Genomic DNA, 21,833 nt, shown 5'->3' with positions numbered 1-21,833 from the left:
ACTAGCGGGAAGATCATATTCCATGAATCCTGGGAGAGGTTGGGGGTGGAGACCAATCAAGGTATCCATGTGGGCTTCATCAGGGTCATAACATAATAATCTTTATTGTCACAAGTAGGCTTACATTAATACTGCAATGAAGTTACTGTGAAAAGCCCCTAGTCACCGCATTCCGCCGCCTGTTCGAGTATACGGAGGGAGAAATGAGAATGTCCAAATGACCTAACAGCACATCTTTCAGGACTTGTGGGAGGAAACTGGAGCTCTCGGAGGAAACCCACGCAGACATGGGGAGAACGTGTAGACTCGGCACAGACAGTGGCCAAAGCCGGAAATCAAACCCTGGAGCTGTGAAGCAAGAGTGCTACCCATTGTGCTAGGGTTATTACAAAAGTATTTAGATGAGCACTTGAAATCCCAAAGCTTGGAAGGCTGGAAAATGGGTGTAGAGTAAATTGGTGCTTGATGGTCAGCGTAGACATGAAGGACTAAAGAGACTCTTTCCGTGCCGCAAAAATTCTATGATTCTTTCTACCTTGTGGACGAAAATGCGGTGGAACCCATGCAGACACGAGGAGAATGTGCAAACTCCTTACAGTCACCCAAGACTGGAATCAAAACGAGTCTCTGGCATGGTGATGCTGCAGTGCTAAACCACTGTGCCGCCTGTGAATATGTGTAAGGTTGAGATAGATAGATTCTTGACGGGGAGTCAGAGGTTATGGGGGGGGGGGGGGGGGCGGGGGTCAGAGCAGGAAAATGGAGTTGAAGCCACAATCAGATCAGCCATGATCTTATTAAATGGTGAAACAGGCTCGGGCGAGTGGCCCACTCCTAATTGACATGTTCAAATACTGAAGAACTGAGGCCAGTGCCAGGAGTGCGTGGCATGGTTGAAGTTTAGAGATACATACGACCCCGGCATTGATGTACACATCCGCTTCCTCACAGGCCTTCTTGCTTATCTGAGACACCGATAACCCGTGGAGAGGAGCCCCTGAATGAGAGAAGGCACAGGGTGAGAGTGTGATTGAAGAGTGGCGGCTGGTCGGGGTTTGGAATTGGGGCCCGTCTCACCTGGTAGCGGCCGCAGGTGCACCATCCCCAGCACGACACAGCGAAGCCGACTCCACAGCTGCTGCAACCTCATGACGGCCGAGTGCTGGACGTGAATGGGGTGGCGGCGGCCCTTTCAAAGTGGGCTGCAGAATCAGCTGGGCCTGAGGGAGGCCTCATTCACAGTGGGGCCCACTTCAGTCACACCGGGCAGGCTGGGCGGGGCCTGGGCCCAGACCGAGGGGGCGCATGGTAAGGGGCGGGGCCAGGCGAGAGGGGCGGGGCCCGACGAGTGGGCGGTGAGGGGCGAGGCCAGGCAAGAGGGGGTAGAGCCTGGTAGGAGGGCAGGGCATGATAAGCGGCGGGATCTGGTGAGAAGACGGCGCATGGTAAGGGGCGGGGCCAGGCGGGAGAGCGGGGCATGGTGAGGGGCGGGGCCTGGAGAGAGGGCGGGAACCAGAGAGAGGGGCGGTGCCTGGCTAGAGGCCCAATGACCACTTCCTCCAGCCGAGAACGCGCGCTCGACTCCCGCCAGCGATTTAAAGGGAGCAGCGCAGGCGCAGTTGCCTGGCTCTCCAGGAGCGGCGCCGGGTCAGAGCGGGAGCCGGCTCGGGGCGGGCTAATCAGGGTATGAGACGGGTAGAAGAGTGGGATCGACAGACACCAACCACAGAGGCGGGCACTGAGAGGGGCAGCTGGCGCTGGGCACCAGCTAACTCTCTGCCACTCATCCCCGGGCTGCCGTGCCCACTCTCCCGGTTGAAGAGCCGGCAGCGGCTGGCCTCTGAGGGCGGCAGTGCGACTCCCGGCTTCGGCCATCTTCGGCTGCGCGCCGACAGAGGGAGGAGCGGCCGCCAACCTCGGAGAGTAGAGGCCGGCCTGGGACTGAGTGCTCTCCCTCCCTTCCCCTCCTTCACCACTGATGTGACTGGGCCAGAGCAGCCTGCCCCATCCCGCGCCCAAACCTGAGGGCAACTCCTGTAAGTAGCAACAACAACCTTGAGAAGCAACAGTAACTTACTGCCGCCCTGTCCCTTCTGAATTACAGGAGATATTTAACACTCCATCAACTCCGAAGATGCCCAGGAAAAGGTAGGTTTTAACTTGAGTTGAAGCATTGCGTGGTGCTAGTTAAAATTCACGATAGATATCTCCAGAGGCCGAATCTGAGAAAGATACCTCGCCATTATGAGCATATGTGTATTCCTTTAAGCTTTTTTTTTTGTAGTGAAATAATAAACCAGTCAACAAAGGCCGAAGAAACCAAAGAGATTGTGCTGCGTTCCAGAAAGCGGAAAGCAAACGTTGCCATTGTAAGTTTAACCGCACATGTGAACCATTTGCAAGTTTCCTAAATCTCTAAATTTGGTAATCAAGTGTTTTCTGATCATAGTGTTTGCAAGACTTGGATGAAGTTACAGAAGTGCAGACAACGAAACCATATGAAAAGGAGGTAATTGCACGGTCTAATTATTTAGCCATGATCTTTGCAATGTACTGAACAGTTTACTATAAAATCAACTTTTGAGCCGGTTATGATCTGGGTTCAGCGTGCTGCCATTAACTGTTCCACAGTTTGCTTATTCCTGCGTACAGCTGGGCCTTGATACTAGAGAATGTGCTTTTGGTCTTTGTGGGTCATTTTGTTGTCTATTGTGGAGCACTTGGGTCTAATATACCTATACTAAAAATCACCGCTGTTGTGGTGTAATTAAATTTGTGTAAAACTTTTCTGACCTGTTTTCCACCTTTCAAAAAAACTCCAGATGAATTTGGAGTTTATGAACTTAAGGCAGCATTGGAGAGTCTTTCAGAGGCTTAGCAGTCGAAAATAGCATAGCTAATTGGACTTTCACCAGGGCTTTGGGATCGTGTAGATAAAAATCTTATTGGCCAGTTGACTGTATATTGTTGTCCCCTGATAGTGACCATTAAAAGGCAGAAATTAGTTGTTTTTATTTTGCTTGCTTTCCATGTTCTGTTGTATGCCATTTAATCTGGAAAAATGTAACTTCAACTCAAATTTTAATATCAATAAAACTTTCATCCAGTTAATGGTCACTGGTATAATGTCAAAAGTAAAGTGACCCCTCTGACAGTGTCGCAGGCACTGATCTTGCGCATCCTGAAGAAGAAGGATCTGCTTCAGTGTGGGTCCTACAGGCCGATATCGCTCCTGATCGTAGATGCCAAGCTGTTGGCAAAATTTCTGGCCACCCGAATAGAGAACTGTGTCCTGGGAGTGATTGGGGAAGACCAGATGGGTTTTGTTAAGGGCAGGCAGCTGAACACTAACGTGAGGAGGCTCCTGAGTATCATCATGATGCCCTGGGGGGTGTGTGGCAGCGATGGAGGCGGAGAAGGCCTTTGAAAGGGTGGAGTGGGAGTATCTGCTTGAGGCGCTAGGCAGGTTTGGATTCAGGGAGGGATTTGTAGGGTGGGTCAAGCTCTGTAGCGAGTGTGTCCACAAACTGGCTACGGACGGAATATTTCGGGCTGCACCGGGGGGCGAGGCAGGGATGTCCCCGTTGCTGTTTGCCCTGGCAATTGAGCCGTTAGCCACTGCGCTCAGGGATTGGAGGGGGCTGGTGCCCGGGGGGGGAGGAACACCGGGTCTCCCTCTACGCGGATGACCTGCTGTTGTATATTGCGGACCCGTTAGAGGGGATGGGGGAGGTCATGCGGATCCTGGGGCACTTTGGGAGGTTCTCTGGGTAGAAGTTGAACGTGGGGAAGCGTGAGCTATTGTGGTCCACAGTAGGGGCCAGGAGGAGAGACTGAGGGAGCTCCCGCCCAGGGTAGTGGAGAGGAGCTTTCGGTATTTGGGGATACAAGTGGCCAGGAACTGGGATGCCCTGCACAGGCTAGTGGAGCAGATAGAGGGAGAGTTTTTAAAAGGTGCGATATGCCCCGCCTACCTTGGTGGGACGGGTGCAGACTGTGAAGATGACGGTTCTCCCCAGGTTCCCCTTCGTATTTCAGTGCCTCCCCATTTTCATTCCCAAGTCCTCCTTTTAAGCGGGTGAATAGGATTGTTACGGGATTTGTGTGGGCGAATAGAACCCCGCGAGTCAAAAGGGTATTCTTGGAGCGTAGTCGGGGGGGACTGGCTCTGTCGAACTTCTGCAGTTATTACTGGGCGGCCAATGTGGCCATGATTAGGAAATGGAGGTGGAGGCGGTGTCATGTAGAGGCACCAGTCTAGGGGCACTTGTCACGGCTCTGCTGCCATTCTCGCCGGCGCGATACACCAGTCCAGTGGTGACGGCGGCACTGAGGATCTGGGGGCAGTGGGGGAGAGGAGGGGGCCTCTGTGTGGGCCCTGATATGGAATAACCACGTATTTGCTCCAGGTAGGATGGATGGGGGGTACCAAGGCTGGTATAGGGCAGGTATTAGGAGGATGGGGGACCTGTTTATACACTGGGCTTTCCCCAGCACGCAGGTGCTGGAGGAGAGTTTTGGCCTGCCTCCGGGAAATGTGTTTGGGTACCTTCAGGTTTGGGACTTCCTTAGAAAACAGGTGGGGACATTCCCACTGCTGCCCCCATGTAGGATCCAGGATAGGGTGGCGTCTGGGGAGGGGAAGGTGTCGGACATGTATCAGGAGCTGCAGGAGGTAGAGGAAGCCTCAGCGGGGGAGTTGAAGGATAAGTGGGAGGAGGAGGGCCTGTGGGCCGAGGCCCTGGTCAGGGTGAACTCCTCATCATGTGCCAGGCTGTGCTTAATCCAGTTTAAGTTGGTGCATCGGGAGCATATAACGGTGGCAAGAATGAGTAGGTTTTTTGGGGTGGAGGACAGGTGCCCGAGGTGTGCAGGGACTCTGGCAAATCATGCCCATATGTTTGGGCAATTCTCAAGATCGCTCTCTTCATTTATCCCTCTTAGCATATTCCCATTTATTGTTTGACCTCCCGAAATGTATGACTTCACACTTTTGTGTTAAATTCTATCTGCCACTTTATTGCCCACTCCACCCATTTTGGAAATTATAGTTGTCCCCTACACTGGACACCGCTCGGCCAATCTTTGTGTTGTTTGCAAATTTCCCAATTGTGCCCATCTGTTCCCATCCAAATCGTTAATATATAACATAAACATTTTAAGGAACACCACTTGAAACAAAGGCAGCCATCGACCATCACCCCTTTTCCTGTTACTAAGCCAAATTTTTATCCAGTTTGCCACATTGCCCTGTATCCCATGGGCTTTTACTTTTTTGACCAATCTGCCATGCGGGATCTTCGCTAAAATCCATGTACATAACATCTACTGTACTACCTTCATCAACTTTTCTTGTCACTTCCTCAACTTCAATCAACTTTGTGAGACAAGACCTTACTTTAACAAATCCATGCTGACTATCCCTAATTAGTCCATGCTTTTCCATGTGACAGTTAATCCTATTTCTCAGGATTGATTCTACTAATTTGCCCACCACCGACGTAAGGCTAACTGGGTTGCTGTTGGTTATCTGCTGGTAACCATCTTTATTTCATGTAGCATTTGATCTAGCCAAACATTGTAACTTTGCAGAATTTTTGCTGTTTCTTTTTAACCATAATTTTCTTGATCCCTATCCACAAATTTCTCTTATTTCATGTTATGATCCTGGATAGAAGTATCAACATTTGGATGGTGGCGTGGAATGTTAATCTTGAAACACTGTCTGCAATACTATTTAAAAAGTAACTCTCCTAATTGCTGGAGTTGAGAACTATTATTTGACTGTGGGGACATTACAGCCAAATCTGATCCTGTCAACGTGAAGTCACAATCAGAAACTTAAACACGTTTCCAGCATTCAGTTTTGGGACTTCTCGTTCCGAAACCTTTAAAAGCAGTTGAATGCCACAGACTATGCTAATGGCTGTCAGTAGAGCTGCTATACTAGTTCCATTACTGCAGTTAATCTAGAATTCCTTGCATGGTGTGCAATTAATCTTGGATGCATCTAATTAACGGTATGAGACTGGCCTAGGATACTTGTAATGTAATTATATCATCTCTTGAGAGCCATTTTGGACTGCTAATAAGTGCAACATGTTGAGTAAGTGTGTATATGTTTTGGGTATTAAATATATCTGATAGTACAAGGTCCTTCCTCTAGGATGTTGCCATGACTGGAAAACTGCAGCATGTGGAAGGTTTGGACAGACTGGGATTTTTTTTCTTGGAACAGGTGGTTTAGGGAAATTTGATTGATGTACAAATTATGCAGGCTTGGGATAGAGTGGATGGGGAGTGTCTGTTTACTTTAGCCGAGAGACTGGTAGAAAGATTAGAGGGGAGATGAGGAGAAAAGTGACCGCGTGAGTTTGGTCTGGAACTTGGTGCCTTAAAGGGTAGTAGAGGCAAAACCCTTATCTCATTTAAAAAGTGTCTGGATATGCACAGTGTCATAACCTGCAGGGCTGAAGATCAAATGCTGAAAAGTGGGATTGGGTTGACTGGTTCGATTCTTGGCTGGTGCAGACGTGATGAGCCAAGTGGCTTCTTTCTGAGATTTGGCCAATTCAACTGAGACTTTATAGCTGGGATAGATCTGATTGTGCCACAGTGAAGTTCAATTCAAACCTACTCCTGGAAGTGAAAAGAATATTGTAATAGTTATTTTTCTAATTTGTGCAAAATTGACTAATTGCAGGCTTGCTGGAATACTGTAAGCAACTGTATACGTCCGTACAGACTCAATTCAACATTGCACAAAAATCCAGATGATGTGGTTACATCAAATTCTATTAGTTATGTGGAGTGCAGGTTCAAAAATGTCTTAGTCACTCCAACTAGAGCTTCACCATTACCAGTACTCTGGTAAGTGCATTTACCCACACTATACTTTAGTGCCTTAGACGTTTATCAAGTATGTAGTGCACACCGCTATTCAGCAAAATGGCTGTTTTTTCTTAACAGCTGGGGAAATTGTGATGAAGTATGGAATATTCTTTTGAAGAAAGAACAGGCATATTTAAGAGACAAAGATGTTTTGCAAAAACATCCTCTCTTGCAACCCAAGATGAGGACTATTCTTCTAGACTGGTTAATGGAGGTAAGTATTTTAAAAGTAATCTTCACTAATTCAATCTTTGCTCTATGGCTTTTTAATTAAACCGATATTTGGCACACACCTTCCCCTGAAAGGCACAATTCAAATGAAATGATTTTAAAATTTTCATGGGGCACGAACAAAGTCACATTTATTTTTATCTTTGCCCAGAAATTTTCTGGACCATCAGCCTAAACTGCTTGTGGTGATGACATCAGTTAGAGCATTTTGATCTAATAATAGAATATGTACAAGTAATCCAAGAATGGCTATTGTACTATAGGGACAGGAGTAGGCTATTAACTACTTTTGCTATCATTTTTTTAAAAAAAGGAAAGAACTTGCCTCCTTGTCAAATTGTAAGTTCAAGTCCACTCAAGACGTGAGCACACAATCTGGATTGACACTTGCAGTTTACATTGGATGGGAATGAGATGCCATAGAGCTGTTCAAACAACAAAGTTTTTACGATCAATATTTATATCAACCAATGTCACTAAAGGTTACCTGGTCACTAATAACATTGTGCATATTCCCTATGTTGCAACAGTGGCTGACTTGCACCTCAAGAGCATACAGGATGTCCCAAAACAGCTACATGCGATGAATGGTGTGATCTCATTCCCTTTCATGTTACTCTGGCCTCTTCCATCTGTAGGTTTATGTAACTGGTAAATTCTTTATATCTAGTACTGTAATACTTGTTTTAATGCAGTACTTTGTATGGGTGTTTGAACCAACAGCCTACATTCCAGTATGTATCTTGCAGTTCTAGTGAAATAGATCAACTTGGCCATGCTGCTGGCAAGTGAAACAACCGGTTTGTACTATAGGGACAGGAGTAGGCTACTAACTACTTTGCTATCTTTATTTTTTAAAAAGGAAAGCACTTGCTTCTGAGTCTCCAGACGAGACCCGTCAAACATTTTATTATTTTGGCTTTGGAAATATCAATTCTGGTTTGGTTCTGTAGGAATGCTTCTATAAATTCAAAGGGTTATAAGGACAAATGATTTAGCCAAATTGCAGCTGCTACCTGTTGAAATTGACTATTTTCCTACCAAAGGTTTGCGAAGTCTACAAGCTACACAGAGAAACATTTTATTTAGCCCAGGACTTCTTCGATAGGTTTATGGCAACACAGCAAAATGTTGTGAAGACACGATTGCAGCTTATTGGTATTTCAGCTTTATTTATTGCTGCAAAGCTAGAGGTAAGGGGATAATTAAATTCTAGACTCTTTAATTCCATTTTCCGTTCAGTTGCAGTGCAACTAATGATGGCTTTTTTTTTCAGGAAATCTACCCACCAAAGCTACACCAGTTTGCTTATGTTACTGATGGAGCTTGCACAGAAGAAGAAATCCTTAACATGGAACTTGTTGTCTTGAAGGTACGTTATAATTGGGGCATGTTATAAGTTCTGCCTGCTTTTACCTTTAATTCTTTATATGGCTGGATTAAAATATGTAGAATGGGTCAAGAACCTGAATGAGGCTTCTATTCAATAGTCTTGAATAGAAGGCAGATCAAGTGACCTCATCTGATTGGTACTAAAATATTTTGCTGATCTTGCAGATTAATTGGAATCAATTGTCAGATGATTGATCTGTTGTGTTCAAATTGTTCTAGGCTCTGAAGTGGAGTTTGTGTCCAATAACCATTGTATCTTGGCTTAACATCTACATGCAAGTTGCATATTTGCAAGAAATCTATGAAATATTGATACCACAATACCCTCAAGAAATGTTTGTTCAAGTAATGGAGGTAAACTTCAGACATTATTACATTTTGACTTGGCTACTGTTGACTGTACATTTCTCAATTTGGTTTTGATTCTTGGTATTGCTTAATAACAAGTCTAAGATTAAAGTACAATTTTTAAACATTTTCCTCCATGAGCTTGTGATGTAGTATGTAATTACAAGAAATTCTGACATTTGCTGTGCTCTCAAACATGGGACAGGAGAATGTGATTTAGCCCTTGAATCTGTTCCACCATTCAATTAAACCATGGCTGATCTGTGACCTAGCCCTATATCCCTTCATAAAACATATTTATCAATCTAGCATCCATTGCCATTTACAGAAGAATTCAAAGATTTCACCACTCTGTAAAAGATTTCCAAATATCAGTTTAGAGTTGTTTCCCAACCAGCGGAAATAGAGTTGGGAGAAAACTATTTTTCCCCCTAAATGTCAATCAAATCAACCCTTAATCTAAGTCATGAAACTCCATATTGCCCCCTTGCCATGGAGAGAGGCTTGAGAGTTCCATTGATCCGAGAGCAATACTATTGAGAGTTTTGAACTCTTGGCAGGGTCACCCATGACTAAAGATCTGAGGGAAGGATCCAACCAAACCCAGTCCTCAATGACAGATCAGGCAGAAGATACTCGTATGCTATCAATGGCACATGCAACTTCCGGTTGCGGCGATGACCAGCTAAGCCGCGCGTTTCGGCGGCTCCAGCTTAGATGGACCTTCGGGCTCTTTTAAGAGCCCCAACGAGAAAAAAATTTCCCCACGAAACCTGGTGTGGGGTGAAGCAACAGGGAGTTCTCCCTCCCCCCCCCCCCCCCCCCCCCCCCCAACCCCCAGTGGGAAAGAAAAAGATCAGCGGCGGCCAGATCTCGGAGAATCCGCGAGGGCAGCGGCAGAGGAAAGAAAGGAACAAGATGGCGTCAGAGGGAGCCCAGGCGACATGGGGACTGGACCAGGATGAATTTTTGAGACTGTGGAGCTGCAAAAAAAGGTGGTGCTGGCCCCGATGCTACAGGCAATCGAGGGGCTTAAAGAGACACAAGGCCCAGGAGATAGAGCTCCTTGTGGTGGAGCAGAAGGTAACTGGCAATGAGGACGAGATCCTGGGCCTAGCGGTCAAAATGCAGACGCACGAGGCGCTCCATAAGTGCATCGAAAGAATTGAAGTCCTGGAAAATAGATCAAGGAGAAAGAACCTCTGGATCCTGGGTCTCCCCGATGGAGTGGAAGGAGCTGACGGCGGGGCTTATGCGAGCACGATGCTACGCTCGCTAATGGGAGCTGAGGCCCCCTCGGGGCCCCTTGGAAGTGGAAGGGGCCCACCGGGTCCCTGCGACGAGATCAAAGGCTGGAGAACCACCTAGGGCGATGATCGTGCGATTTCACCGCTTCAATGACAGAGTGGTTGTTCTGAGATGGGCTGGGCCAAGAAGGTACGAAGTAGCAGATGGGAGAATGCGGTGATACGAGTGGATCAGGATTGGAGTGCGGAGGTGGCAAGAAGGAGGGCGAGTTTCAATTGAGCCGAGGAGGTGCTGCATAAGAAAAGTGAAGTTCGGGATGTTGCAGCCGGCGCGATTATGGGTCACTCACCAGGATAGACATTACTATTTTGAAACGTCGGAAGAAGCATGGACCTTCATTCAAAAAGAGAAACTGGACCAGAACTGAGGGACTGATGTTGGAGGGGAAACGACAATGCTGATGTATAGAGGTGTAAATTGGGGAGGGGGAGGGAGTGGGCGCCGGTGGGGTGGGGAAAAAGACACAGGCGGGGGATGCGGAATGGGAACGGGGTGGTAGGGGGAGCTGCGCCATGGGGGGCGGGATGGTTCTAGAAAGCGCGGGGTTTCTTTTTCTTTTCCCGCGCCAGAGATGATGGTGGGAAGATAGGCGCAAGGAGGATGGGAGTTCCTCACGGGGGGGGGGGGGGGGGGCGGTGTCAAGGAGAGAGCGGGAGAAGCCGGGGTCAGTTGAAGTCAGCTGACTTTCGGAAGCAATATGGGGGGAGTAACCATGCTAGATGGGGATCTAGCGGGAGGGGGGGACAACTGGGTTGCTGCTGCTGAGATCGAAAGGGAGCTGGTAAGAGAAAAGGTGGTTGAGGCGGGAATGCGCCGCCTGGGGGACGGGTGGGTGCGTGGAACCAGGACGCGGGACTGGCCCAGAGAGGGTGATGGCTAGTCGACAGGGGAGGGGGGCGGGCAGCCCCCCTTTCTCCTCCCTCCCCCCTCCCCCCCCCCCCCCCCCAGTCCGGCTGATCACGTGAAACGGGAGAGGCCTAAATGTGCCGATTAAGAGGGCCCGAGTGTTCGTGCACTTAAAAGGACTGAAGCAGACATGGCCATGCTTCAAGAGACGCATCTGAAGGTGGCGGACCAGGTTGGGTTAAGGAAAGGATGGGTGGGACAGGTGTTCCACTCCGGGCTGGATGCAAAGAATAGAGGGGGTGGCCGTATTGGTGGGGAAACTGGTGTCGTTCGAGGCTAGGAACATTGTAGCGGACAGCGGGGGCAGATATGTGATGGTGAGTGGCAGACTGTAGGGAATGGAGTTCGTGCTGGTCAACGTATATTCCCCGAACTGGGATGATACGGGATTTATGAAGAGGATGCTGGGACGCATCCCAGACCTGGAGGTAGGAAACCTGGTAATGGGGGGGGGGGGGGGACTTCAACACCGTGCTAGATCCAGGGTTAGATAGATCTAGATCCAGGACCGGAAGAAGGCCGGCAGCAGCCAAGGTGCTTAGGGGGTTTATGGACCAAATGGGGGGAGTGGATCCGTGGAGATTTGCTAGGCCGCTGGCCAAAGAGTTCTCCTTTTTCTCCCATGTCCATAAGGTATACTCCAGGATAGATTTCTTCGTTTTGGGAAGGTCACTGATTTTGAGGGTGGACGGAATGGAGTACTCGGCCATAGCTGTTTCAGACCATGCCCCACATTGGGTGGATCTGGAACTAGGAAAGGAGAGGAAACAGCGTCCACTCTGGTGACTGGATGTGGGATTATTGGCGGATGAGGGAGTCTGCGGAAGGGTGCGGGGATGTATCGAAATGTACCTGGAGGCCAATGATGATGGAGAGGTCCGAGTGGGGGTAGTATGGGAAGCGCTGAAGGCGGTGGTCAGGGGAGAGTTGATCTCCATCAGGGCTCAAGGGGAAAACAGAGGCCAAAGAGAGAGAAAGGTTACGGGGGGGAGATTTTTAAGTGTGGATAAAAAATATGCTGAGGCCCCGGACGAAGAGGCGACGACTCCAGACAGAGTTTGACCTGCTGACCACAGGGTGGGCAGAGACACAGTGGAGGAAGGCACAGGGGATGAGATATGAATATGGGGAAAAGGCGAGTCGCCTGTTGGCCCACCAGCTTCGTAAAAGGACAGTGGCGAGGGAAATAGGGGGAGTTGGGGATGAAACAGGTACCACGGTGCGGAGAGCAGGGAAGGTAAATGAGGTGTTCAAGACCTTTTATGAGAGGTTATATAGGTCCCAACCCCCGGAGGGAAAAGAGGGGATGCAGCAGTTTCTGGACCAACTAAGGTTCCCGAGGGTGGAGGAGCAGGAGGTGGCAGGCCTGGGTGCGCCAACTGGGGTGGACGAGGTGACCCAAGGGCTGGGGAACATGCAGGCAGGGAAGGCCCTGGGACCAGACGAATTCCCGGTGGAATTTTACAGGAAATACGTGGACTTGTTGGCCCCGCTGCTGGTAAGAACCTTTAACGAGGCCAGAGAAGGGGGGACCCTACCCCGACAATGTCAGAGGCGACGATATCACTAATCCTGAAGCGAGATAAAGACCCGCTGCAATGCGGGTCTTATAGGCTTATCTCGCTCATGAATGTGGACGCCAAGTTGCTGGCAAAAGTGCTGACGATGAGGATAGAGGATTGTGTCCCGGGGGTGGTGCACGAAGATCAGACAGGGTTCGTAATGGGGAGACAATTGAATGTCAACGTGCGACGGCTATTGGAGGTGATAATGATGTCCCCAGCAGAGGGGGAGGCAGAGATAGTGGCGGCAATGGATGCAGAGAAGGCATTTGATAGGGTAGAGGTGGGAGTATTTATGGGAGGTGCTGAGGAGGTTTGGGTTCGGGGAGGGGTTTGTCAGCTGGGTTAAACTCCTCTATGGGGCCCCAATGGCAAGTGTAGTCACAAATCGGCAAAGATCAGAGTATTTCCGACTACATAAGGGAACAAGACAGGGATGCCCTCTGTCCCCATTACTGTTCGCGCTGGCAATTGAACCACTGGCCATAGTGCTGAGAGACTCCAGGAAATGGAGAGGGGTGGTTAGAGGGGGAGAGGAACACCGAGTGTCACTCTACGCAGATGACTTACTGCTGTATGTGGCGGATCCAGTGGGTGGGATGACAGGTTATGCAGATATTGAGGGAGTTTGGAGATTTCTCGAGATATAGGCTTAACATGGGAAAGAGTGAGCTTTTCGTAATACACCCTGTGGATCAGAGTAGAGGGATAGATGGCCTACCGCTAAGGAGAGTGGAAAGAAACTTCCGATACCTGGGGATTCAGATAGCCAGGAGCTGGGGGACCCTACACGGACTCAATCTGACTCGGCTGATGGAGCAAATGGAAGAGGATTTCAAAAGGTGGGATATGCAGCCGCTGTCACTGGCGGGCAGAGTGCAGGCGATTAAGATGATGGTCCTCCCGAGGTTCTTATGTGTTTCAATGTCTCCCTATATTGATCACTAAGGCCTTTTTCAAGAAAATAGATAGGAGCTTCGTGTGGGCAGGGAAGGCCCCGAGGGTAAGGAGGGGGTTCCTGCAACGTAGCAGGGACCGAGGGGGACCGGCGTTGCCAAATTTGGGTGACTATTACTGGGCCGCCAATGTGGCGATGATCCGTAAGTGGATGATAGAGGGAGAGGGGGCGGCGTGGAAAAGGCTGGAGATGGCGTCCTGTAAAGGAACAAGCTTAAAAGCGCTGGTGATGGCGCCACTACCGCTCTCCCCGAAAAGGTTTACCACAAACCCAGTGGTGGCGGCAACATTAAGTATCTGGGGGCAATGGAGGCGACAGAGGGGTGTGTTGGGAGCCTCGGTGTGGTCCCCGATCAGGAACAACCATAGGTTTGCCCCAGGGAGGTTGGACGGAGGTTTCCAGAGCTGGCACCGGGCAGGAATTAGGAGAGTGGGAGACTTATTTATAGATGGAACGTTTGCGAGCTTGGGAGTGCTAGAGGGAAAGTACGAGCTGCCTCCGGGGAACATCTTTAGGTATATGCAGGTGAGGGCATTTACGAGACAGCAGGTGAGTGAATTTCCGCTGCTCCCGACACAGGGGAACCAGGAGTGCTTTAGGGGGTGTGGGTCGGGGAGGGCAAAGTGTCTGAAATATACCGGGAGGAGCTGGTAGAAGAGCTGAAAGGAAAATGGGAAGAAGAGCTCGGGGAGGAGATAGAGGAGGGTTTGTGGGCTGATGCCCTAAGTAGGGTAAATTCCTCTTCCTTGTGTGCCAGGCTTAGCCTGATCCAATTTAAGGTGCTACAGAGAGCACACATAACTGGAGCGAGGTTGAGCAGGTTCTTCGGAGTGAAGGGGAGGTGCGGGGGAAGCCCGGCGAACCCCACACACGTGTTTTGGTCATGTCCGGCACTGGAGGGGAGTGGCTGGAGTGATCTCGAAGGTGGTGAAGGTCCGGGTCAAGCCAAGCTGGGGGTTAGCTGTATTTGGGGTAGCGGATGAGCCGGGAGTGCAGGAGGCGAAAGAGGCCGATATTGTTGTCTTTGCGTCCCTAGTAGCCCGGCATAGGATTTTACTCGTGTGGAAGGAAGCGAAATCCCCCGGCGTGGAGGCCTGGATAAACGATATGGCAGGGTTCATAAAACTGGAGCGGATGAAGTTTGCGCGGAGAGGATCGGCTCGGGTTCACCAGGCGGTGGCAACCGTTCCTCGACTATCTAGCAGAACGTTAGGGGGGGAAATAGATAGCCAGCAGCAGCAGCCCAGAGGGGAGGGGTAAATTGTTTTTGTTCTAGATGGGGTGAAGGGGCGGGGGGGAGAGCACTATTTCGTGTTTCACTATTTTATTTAAACAATGTTATCTATCAGTTATCATGTTACCGTTTTTGCTGATTTGTAAGGGGGAAAAATTGTGTTTGAAAACTTTAATAAAATATATATATTTTTAAAAAATCAATGGCACATGCAGGCTGCAGCAGTAGGGAGATTCCCAGTCGACTAGGTTCCCTTGCCACTGGACCTAGCTGTGTCTTTTCATGTGCACAGCATACCAACCTTAAGATGTCTTGCACCAGGTGTCCACCCAGAGAAAACCAACACAATGCCACCCCCGTCAAGCCCAAAGGAATGGGAACAGGACCATGAGATCTAGAAGTGCCTAGCTTTGGACCAGCGCGTAGGTGGTGCAGTTTGATTCAGTCATTTCGTTCTTGGAATAGGAACAGGAGAGCTTTCTTCAAAACAGCTGCTTTCTTCAGGATCCACTCTCTCACCCTGCATGGGAAAAGGGCTTAAAAAGAACGTGTCCTAAAATGGATCTGTTTTGTCTCCATCCTGGCTGGAAAAGCACATCCAGTGGAGTTAAAACTGCATTTCAGATCCTAGAATGTACTGCGCTGATACCAAGATCCTAGTGTACAAGGCTGTCATCCTCCCAACTCTTCTAAACATGCTCAGAAACTTGGGACTGCGTACCAAATCCACCTCGAGACCTTGGAGAGGTACTATCGCTGTCTGAAATGGATTCTCCACATCAGTTGGGAGGACAGGCTTACTAACATCCGAATCCTTGAAGGAGCCAAGAGCACCAGCATAAGAGGCCACAATCCTAACTCTGCTTGGTCGGCCAAGTGCTGAGGATGCCAAATTAAATCATCTTCGTCCAGCTCAAGGAAGGCATCTGAGCAAGAATAGGGCAAAAGAAGCGCTTCAAAGACACCCTGAAGGTGTATCTCAAGAAATGCAACATAGCTTCAATGCCTGGGAAACCTTTGCTCTGAAAAGTCATATTTGGAGGATCCTCCTAATCGAGGGGAAACAATCCTTTTGAGAACATCCGACAGCAAGAGGAGGCCTGGAAAAGGAGCCTGAGAAAAGAATATCAGCAATCTCTAGTCCAAGAACCAATTCCACTGCCTGCCAACATTTGGCACTAGGATCGGTCTCATCAGCCACGCAAGGATCCATGACACGGGAGTTTCGTAGTTGGGCAATCATACTTGAGTGATTGCCAAAGGGCATAAAATTCCATGGAATAAAACCTTATGTTTCAATGACAAGGAGAAATTATACAAGCTTTGGAATCCGTTACGATTCTGGTAAATTTACACTGCACCCCCTCCCAAGGACCATTAATATGTAGTGACCAGAACATTGTACTCTGATCTAATTAAGGCTTTATACATTTGTAGCATAACTTCTATCGATGTGTACTCTTATACAGCGCTGCATTCATTGAGCCATCGTGATCATTTTTGGCAGACTTCGCATTTCTTTTGAGCCTCTATTTCTGACTTTACGCCACTCGAGGGAATTTTCAATTTTTGGGTCCAAAAGTGGATGATCTTCTTACATTGAAATCCATTTTGCCAGTGTCCATTCACTAAATCTAAATTTATATGCTCCCGTCTACAATTTAGTGTCAATGCCATTAGGATATCTGGCTTTCGTTTTTTTTAAATTTGGAGTACCCAATTATATATATTTTTCCAATTAAGGGGCAATGTAATGTGGCCAATCTACCTGTCATGCACATTTTGGGTTGTGGGGGTGAAACCCATGCAGACACTGGGAGAATGTGCAAACGCCACACGGACACTGACCCAGGGCCAGGATTCGAAACCGGGTCCTCAGCGCTGTAAGCAGCAATGCTAACCACTGCACCACCGTGCTGCCCCGGGATATCTGGCTTTCTATCCCATTGCAAACAGTGAAGATCCCCAACCTCAATCTTGCAGGACACTATAGTTGTATCCTGCCAATTGCCTCAATTAAAGTTAGCAATTGGCCTTGCTTCAACTTGATCCAAAAGATCGAAGAACTTTAACAGATGTCTTATGGAAATCTACAGATATTCCCCATTCCACTACTTAGTCACCTCTTTAAAAAATCTAATCAGGCCTGCTTAATCAAACATTGCCTACCCTCATGCTGGCTTACTGATCAATTGAATTTTCAAAATATTCAGTCACACTCCTTAATCAGACTGAATTTCCTGACATCAAGCTAACTGGTTTCCCGGTTACTTAAATAATGGAATGACATGCAGGGCTTTCCAGTCATAACATTTAATGGTTATAGTCAAGGTATCTGCAATGTTCTCACTGCTTTCCTTCCTGAAAAGAAACCAGCTGGTTCTGGAGATTTGTCACTTAGTGCTTATTTTCTTCATTACTGTTACTTGGTTACAATAAATTTGGTGTATCTTGTCCCCAATTCGGTGTTATCCTTTATGTCCATGCTGACCTCGTCCTCCACCACTTTGAATACCCACTTCACGTTCACTTGCTAAAGTGTTTATTTTTAATATCCCTTTTGCACTTCCTTTCATACTCTTTTTGTAGCTTACTGTGTTACTCTTTTTTTTGTTTTGCTGTTGTCGTCCATATGCCATAACATGCACTTTTCCCCCTAGTTTCTCTTGTCTCCTTGGTTGTGGCTATTTTGGAAAGTAGAGCCCTTGCAAGTATGAACCGGTTCTGTGTCACATTAAATTCTTTGAACACCTCCCAATGATCTACCTGATGTCTTGCTGTGGATATTGTTTCATCACATTGCCGAAAACTAGAATCTAGTGTTTTACATTTCTGCCTTTCAAATACTTAAATGTTCATGTAGTTAGGCTTGTTATTAAATCTAATAATAGATAATAATAATAAAAGGCTGGTTTAGCAGTGGGCTAAAAACAGCTGGCTTGTAATGCAGAACAAGGCCAGCAGCATGGGTTCAATTCCCTTACCGGCCTCTCCGAACAGGTGCTGGAATGTGGTGACTAGGGGCTTTTCACAGTAACTTCATTGAAGCCTACTTGTGACAATAAACGACTATTATATTAATAAGGCCTGCTTTGTTGGCTCTAGGACACTTTGCTGCAGAAAACTGTTCCAGTCATTCACTACCCTTCTGACATTCTAATTCTAATCTCCATCCTAATCTAAAGTTGCCGTTGCTACTTTTTTTTTTTTTTTTTACATTCTATCCATTCAAAGCTATTAGCAGGGCCAATATGTATACAACTTCTCTATTAAATCTTTGTTCTAATTTTTAATTCTACCCATAAAGCTTTCACTGCATGCTGGCAACTTGTTGCATCTTCATTTGGAAGCAATTTCAACATTCGTCATTAAGATTTCACCTCCCCATCCAATTTTTCATATTTACCTGTCGACCGTATCCTGGTAGTCTTGCGATCATGTCATGCCCCGGAAGAGAACATAGTACCCTTTTCCACCCGAGTCTCCTTCCACCATTTACTAAAAGTTCTCATAGCACCCCTGGTCTTTCCACTAAATCCTTATACCAGTAATGTAGTGAGCTGAGACCACTGTCCCAAACCTCTATCTTCACTTCCCTAATTTGCTTATGCCTATACAACATATTGGTAATCCAGAAATTATAAACCTTGATCTATTCATCCTAGTTTCTGATGCACTCCAAACAAGACCCCTTATCTGCTCTTCCCACGATGACTATCTCCTTGCTCATTTCAAGCCAATTTGAGGTATTAATTTCCTTCGTACCAGGTATGTAAAATATACATGGGACTCTTGATCCTGTTTTGAAAGGATACCATTTGTCCCCTAATTATTGAATCCCCAATGACTACCAGTTTATGCTTTCCCTCTTTTTTTTTTATTCCAACCTCTTTGCCAGACTAGAGTCACAGTCTGCATTCTGGTTTTCCTTCCAACAGTCTTTAGCCTTGGACAACAAGCACATTGTTTCTGTCGCATCAGTTTTTGAAGATCCTTGTGCTTTCTTTGCCAACGCCCTCCCCTCCACCCAACCCGCTACGCACACTCCATTTGTTAGAAACCTGTACCCTAATGAAATGTGATCAAAGTATCTTTGTTCTAGACTAGTTGTTCAAAATTGATATCTACTGCAGATGAGAATGAAACTTAAATTCAGCGTGTCTGATATCTGGAAAGAGTTGACATTTTTGGGTTGGTGACTTCATCAGATCTACTGATGTTTGCTTGAGGCAGTCTCGCTGTCCATTAACTCCCATGTACTGCAGTCCAGACACCACCTGCTGCACCATACCTTACTCTAGATTTTCTTCGACATACTTCCTTGCAACAAAACACTGGACAGAATTTTTGTATATTGCTGCCTCAAGCTCACATGAACACAAGAATGCAAAAAGCACACCTTCACCTCAACCTGAAATTCACAATTCTCTTTGTTATACTGTTAGTCAGGCATTTTGTCAGGTGGAGAAACAAAGAGTCTGTTCTTTAGTGTGCTGTTAAAAACTAGTGGTGTTAATGGTGTGGTGTGCACCAGTACTGTAAGAAAGGAAAAAATCCTAATGCCTCATCGTTATTGGTGCTTACGCTGAGTACTCAACCATGCTATTTCAGACCAAAGCCTCTTAATGCTGGGCTCAATGCCCACCAGTCCATACCTAATTTCTCTTTCCCTAGCCTTTGTTCATTATCCAGCCCAATCCAATGCATCTTCAGCAAAAGGCCCAGCATACAGTTTACACTGTTCTGCAGGCTATATATTTGCTCTTTACTGCAACAACCAACCTATTTGGTTTTAGGTTGAATTATAAGCTAACTCTAATGGTGTTAATCAAACTATTCCTTTCTACAGTTATTGGATCTCTGTATCTTGGATCTGAAGTGTTTGGAGTTCACATATGGAGTTACAGCAGCTTCAGCTTTGTATCACTTTTCTTCTTATGAATTAGTTCACAAAGTTTCAGGTAGGATGATTAAATAACATGCAAATTTAATTAAAGTGTATAATTACTGCAATTAACACCCTTGCTTAATGCTTAGGATTTGAATGGAGTGAAATAGAAGGATGTGTGAAATGGATGGTTCCATTTGCTATGGCCTTGAGAGAAATGGGAAGCATAAAACTCAAGAAGTTGAAAGGTGTTTGGCCAGAGGATTTGCACAATATACAGACACACTCTAACAGCTTATCATTACTGGTAAGGTTCATTTTCTGTGATTGCAAATCATACTGTAACCTACTGCATTTAGATAAATATAATCTTTGTGTCACAAGTAGGCTTACATTAACACTGCAATGAAGTTATTGTGAAAATCCCCTAGTCACCACACTACAGTGTCTGTTTGGGTACACTGAGGGGAGAATTCAATGTCCAATTTACCTAACTGGCACATCTTTTGGGACTTGTGGGAGGAAACCTGTGCAGAATCCACATGGTGTGACCTAAGCTGGAATTCTAACCCAGGCACTGTGAAGCCAATGTACCATTTTGCTGCCTGGTATCACTGCACCTGGATTCCTCTTTCATACATCAAGTTGAGGATGGTATATTCTGGGGATGGTGGACCAGGCATTTCTCAGATTGATTATCCTCAAACAAAGTTGGGAGCTGGGCCACCCAAGAACCCTGGCTTTATGGTGGCATCTTCCATGTCTTGAGTTTTTCCACTCCAGCCTGCCACCCTTGCTGCACTGTCAAGAGGTGACAGATATCTGATCTTGTGCAAATTGGTCTTTATCCCTACAATGGTTACAAAGAGTGTGCTATCATATTCATGAAAGATACAAATTAAAGTGCAGGACTAGTATGTCCTGCATTGAAAGCTATTCTCCTAGTTAACATTATCTCATTGATTAAACTTGAGTAGATCCACAAACTGGGAGGGAGGTCTTCCTCATTTAACAGGAAACACTAGGCTTGAATTCAGTGCTCACTTGCCTTAGTTACATGAATGGACTAGTGTTCTTTTCATTTTCCCCTTCTTCGCAGGATAAAGCTCACACAAAGCAAGCACTACTATTGGAACAGAGTAGATGTTCACCTGTACCTTCTGGAATTTTAACACCACCACAAAGCAGTAAGAAACACAACTCTGGTGTGGGTCCTCATGAACATCATCTGCAACCTTGAAACTTGATGTGAATGGGTGAATTTCTCACACCTAGAAGTCTGAATGAGAATATGCCTTAATGTAATGAACAAACAAAAGTTGGATTCGATTCACATGGCCTACACTTGAATGCAGAAGATGCCTGTAATTGCATTCTGGTAGGGCCAGTGTCACTTAATTCTGGATGTTAGAACTCTTAACTTTGTTTTTAATACTGACCTTTTTAAACTGGTGGACTTTGCCAAGAACTCCAACCAAATAAGGGGTGCTTTCCAAGTAATCCTGAATGCTGCTAAGGAGGGTGGCTCTTGGAAAAATTAACAGTAAGGTCACAAAGTATTGATTTATGAAATTGTTTATGTACTTAAAGCTGCTGTTTATTTTAAATAAAATGTACTGAGGATGGGATGCATCAGTTTGCTCTCTGTATAACAAGTGACAATTAGCTGAATTGGACCTATAACTTAAGGGTTTCATCAGAACACTTGACCAACCCTAAACTACTGAACACATCTGTCCCTTTCCCCTCAATTCTTAACACTGGATTCCATCTCTTCTTTGCAGCTTTTGAAAAGGTGGCCAGTTTTTACTATTATCCTCAACTATGTACACTGAAATAGGATATCATTCATTCATGTGACTTGAGCACAGTATATTATCCTTTCAAACTTGGCTGCAGCCTTTGTATTCCCATGGAAAGGCCGGACCAATAAAACCAATACTCCTTGACGAGACAAAGATTATGGAAAAAAAATTATGCTTATGTCAAGTAGACTATACTACTGAGAAAAGTATGGAATGTTACAAGTTACATTTTAATTATAAAAGGGAATCCAAAAAGTCTTCAATGGGCATATACATGTTAAGAGGGGATTTATGAATGGCGATTGGGGGG

General features: G+C 46.6%; 2 protein-coding genes across 5 annotated transcripts in view; one reads left to right on the top strand and one right to left on the bottom strand.

Moving 5' to 3' along the window:
* LOC140430578 (uncharacterized protein F13E9.13, mitochondrial) overlaps positions 1 to 21,833 on the bottom strand; it is a 72,525-nt gene that overhangs the window by 24,638 nt on the left and 26,054 nt on the right. The window contains exons 1-2 of one of the 3 annotated variants that reach the window (XM_072518151.1): positions 1,078 to 1,299; positions 915 to 997 (exon numbers count right to left, since the gene is read on the bottom strand). The exons of the other annotated variants lie outside the window; for them this stretch is intronic. Of the exons in view, the coding sequence (XP_072374252.1) occupies positions 915 to 997; positions 1,078 to 1,150 (156 nt within the window). The 5' untranslated portion in view covers positions 1,151 to 1,299. Of the gene's footprint in view, positions 1 to 914; positions 998 to 1,077; positions 1,300 to 21,833 lie in introns of those variants that run through there. 3 annotated transcript variants of the gene reach the window in all.
* Positions 935 to 21,346, top strand: ccne1 (cyclin E1). Of its 2 annotated transcripts, none has more exons than XM_072518150.1 (12): positions 935 to 1,018; positions 2,105 to 2,148; positions 2,285 to 2,369; positions 2,450 to 2,509; positions 6,704 to 6,870; positions 6,970 to 7,105; positions 8,169 to 8,315; positions 8,399 to 8,494; positions 8,734 to 8,868; positions 19,680 to 19,791; positions 19,868 to 20,025; positions 20,818 to 21,346. In XM_072518150.1, the coding sequence occupies exons 2-12, from the start codon at positions 2,135 to 2,137 to the stop codon at positions 20,956 to 20,958; spliced, it is 1,251 nt and encodes a 416-aa protein (XP_072374251.1). In that variant the 5' UTR covers positions 935 to 1,018; positions 2,105 to 2,134; the 3' UTR covers positions 20,959 to 21,346. The 2 variants fall into 2 exon arrangements, with proteins under 2 accessions (XP_072374251.1, XP_072374250.1); XM_072518149.1 differs by lacking the exon at positions 935 to 1,018 and adding an exon at positions 1,537 to 1,684.

The sequence above is a fragment of the Scyliorhinus torazame genome, chromosome 10 (assembly GCF_047496885.1).
Source record: "Scyliorhinus torazame isolate Kashiwa2021f chromosome 10, sScyTor2.1, whole genome shotgun sequence".
NCBI classification, from domain to species: domain Eukaryota; kingdom Metazoa; phylum Chordata; class Chondrichthyes; order Carcharhiniformes; family Scyliorhinidae; genus Scyliorhinus; species Scyliorhinus torazame.
Note: the sequence above shows the minus strand (reverse complement) of the source record. Positions and strands in the feature narration are given on the sequence as shown.

Bases quoted from the DNA above. Each gene is read 5' to 3' on its own strand.
- ccne1 (XM_072518149.1), top strand. From the start codon at position 1,547: ATGACCACTTCCTCCAGCCGAGAACGCGCGCTCGACTCCCGCCAGCGA. The intron at 6,871-6,969 runs GTAAGTGCATTT...TTTTCTTAACAG, and splicing joins TCACCATTACCAGTACTCTG to CTGGGGAAATTGTGATGAAG. The intron at 8,316-8,398 runs GTAAGGGGATAA...TTTTTTTTTCAG, and splicing joins TTATTGCTGCAAAGCTAGAG to GAAATCTACCCACCAAAGCT.